The sequence below is a fragment of the Papaver somniferum genome, chromosome 10 (assembly GCF_003573695.1).
Source record: "Papaver somniferum cultivar HN1 chromosome 10, ASM357369v1, whole genome shotgun sequence".
NCBI classification, from domain to species: Eukaryota; Viridiplantae; Streptophyta; class Magnoliopsida; order Ranunculales; family Papaveraceae; genus Papaver; species Papaver somniferum.
This window is the reverse complement of record NC_039367.1, coordinates 114,846,640-114,848,854: the sequence shown is the minus strand read 5'-3', so window position 1 is coordinate 114,848,854 and position 2,215 is coordinate 114,846,640. Positions and strand designations below refer to the sequence as shown.

At 36.2% G+C, this 2,215-nt stretch overlaps 1 protein-coding gene across 1 annotated transcript; it reads right to left on the bottom strand.

Annotated features, from left to right (window-relative positions):
- Window positions 1-574: 574 nt before the first annotated feature.
- LOC113316125 lies at window positions 575-1,273 on the bottom strand. Its single transcript, XM_026564347.1, has one exon. The coding sequence runs from the start codon at window positions 1,271-1,273 to the stop codon at window positions 575-577; it is 699 nt and encodes a 232-aa protein (XP_026420132.1).
- Between the last annotated feature and the right edge of the window lie 942 nt (window positions 1,274-2,215).

Sequence of the window (2,215 nt, the reverse complement as noted above, 5' to 3'; positions counted from 1 at the left end):
CTACATTGATCCAGGATTTCACTATACGATCATCCTGGGGTAAAGCTAATGAAATAACCAGAAGTACAACTCAGTATGAAGGATCTCTCACCATCACTCAGAGGTCACAGGGGTACCATTTCTTAAAGTTTCATCCATAGAGATGTCATCTCTGGAAACACCATCTTTGGACGTATCATCCTGGGAATCAGTCATTCTTGCAAAGTGGCTATTTCAGCATATCATTCATTCAAAGCGCAGGATTCGACAAAAAAATGAATCATGGAATAAAGGTGCTCACAAACACGCAACAAAAATGGTAATCCTCAACTCTTAGCTATTTACGGTTTCACGAACTTAGTGATAATAACGTAAAAACCTCAAAAAACTTGCTCGCTTCTTTAAACTTTCCAAGACGAGCAAAGTTCATTATTTAAAGTCAACACCTGACTTTTCATGAAACTATGAATAATTCACATAACCTTTTTTTTTACTTAATAATAATTGTATTGATTTCAAAAAGAGTTTACAAAAGATTGATCACAAATAAAAATACTCACAAATAGAAGCTAACAATCAAGCTTCTTTACAAGAATTAACTAAACCTGTAATAAGTAATATTAGGATTCTCCATGTTTGACATGAAAGGAGGTCTGCTTAAGAAAATATTCTTTCCACCCCTAAGAAGAAGAGCCCGTCTCTTAGCAAGATCATCTGCAGAAAAATTAACTTCCCTATAGCTATGAATGAACTGACAACTTATCAGCATTTCAGTTATTCTGTTCCATCTTGTCAGCACATACCAAGGGATTCTATTGACTGAAAAAGAAGTTATAGCTGCTTTGGAATCAGATCTAATACAAACCTTCAAGAAACCCTTGCTAATAGCCCATTCACATGCATTGATTATTGCATACACCTCTGCCATGAAATTTGTTGCAATACCCATCCCCCCTGCAACAGCAATCAAGACAGTGCCATATGAATCTCTCCCGACAAAACCATATCCAGCCTCTCCTGGGTTATTCCTTGTTGCACCATCACAACATAATAAGATTTGATCTCCAGTAGGGTAAGAGAAGAAAATTTCATGTATCTTGACATGCTTCACTCTCCTGCATTTCATTCCAAAAGATTTTAAAATTTGTAAATCCTCCACAGTGTTCCACATACAACCATTCATTCTAACTTCATATTCTTTTGTGTGCTGCAATATCCTGAGCTTTAGTTCTTCAGCATTTGGTTGTATATCATCAAAAACTGCTCTGTTTCTTAGGAAGCATATTTCCTTCATAGTTATGAAGGCAACAGTCTTACAGATATCCTTAACTGCAGGGCTTTTGGAACTGCTAAGCTGAGTATCTCATCAATTGATATAGGATTAAAGAAAGAGAACATACCTCCCATCCATTTCCAAATTCTCTCACTGAAGTTGCAATACCACAGAATATGTTTTGTATTTTCTCCAGCCATATTGCAGAAGGAGCATCTTGAAGCTAAATTGAAACCCTTCCTCCTCATGTTTTCATCTGTGCTCCATACACCTCTTAGGATTTTCCACAAATTACTTGAAATACCTGGATGAAAAGTTTTTTTCCAAATTTTCTTTGACCAAGATTTTTCAGGGAATTTTTTCCTTATGCAGTTCATAGCAGATGCAACTGTGAATTCACCTGTCTTTGACCAAATCCATATTTTTCCTGTCTTTCTTGCCATCCACTACTGGTAGCTCATTTATATCCACCACATGTGCCATTTCAGCAGGAATAACCCATTCCTTGTCTCTTAAAAGGTGTTTCACCTTAAGATTTGGATTTTGTAGCATGAAAGTATTTTCAGAGAAGAGTGTTTTTAGTGGCTCACTTGATAACCAAATGTCATTCCATACAGATATGTTTTCACCATTTCCTATCAACCATCTTGAATTGTTAAAAATCTCATCCATCACCCATTTCATTCCAGACCATATAGAAGACTTCTTATAATAATTTATCCATAAGCCATTTTTATCTTTAAATTTAGCTTGAAAGAACATTGACCATTCCTCATCACCATTCTGCATTTTCCAAGCCAATTTCATAAGGAGTGATTTGTTAATGTCTTCTAAGCTTCTCAGTCCCAGTCCCCCTTCTGAGTATGGAGCATTAACCTCTTCCCATTTGACTGTTAGCAGCTTCTTCTTTGATGGGTCTCCAGACCAAAGAAAATTTCTAATATTTCTGTCACATTCAGTAAG

Coding starts and splice junctions, on each gene's coding strand:
- LOC113316125 (XM_026564347.1), bottom strand. CDS start 1,273: ATGAAGGAAATATGCTTCCTAAGAAACAGAGCAGTTTTTGATGATATA.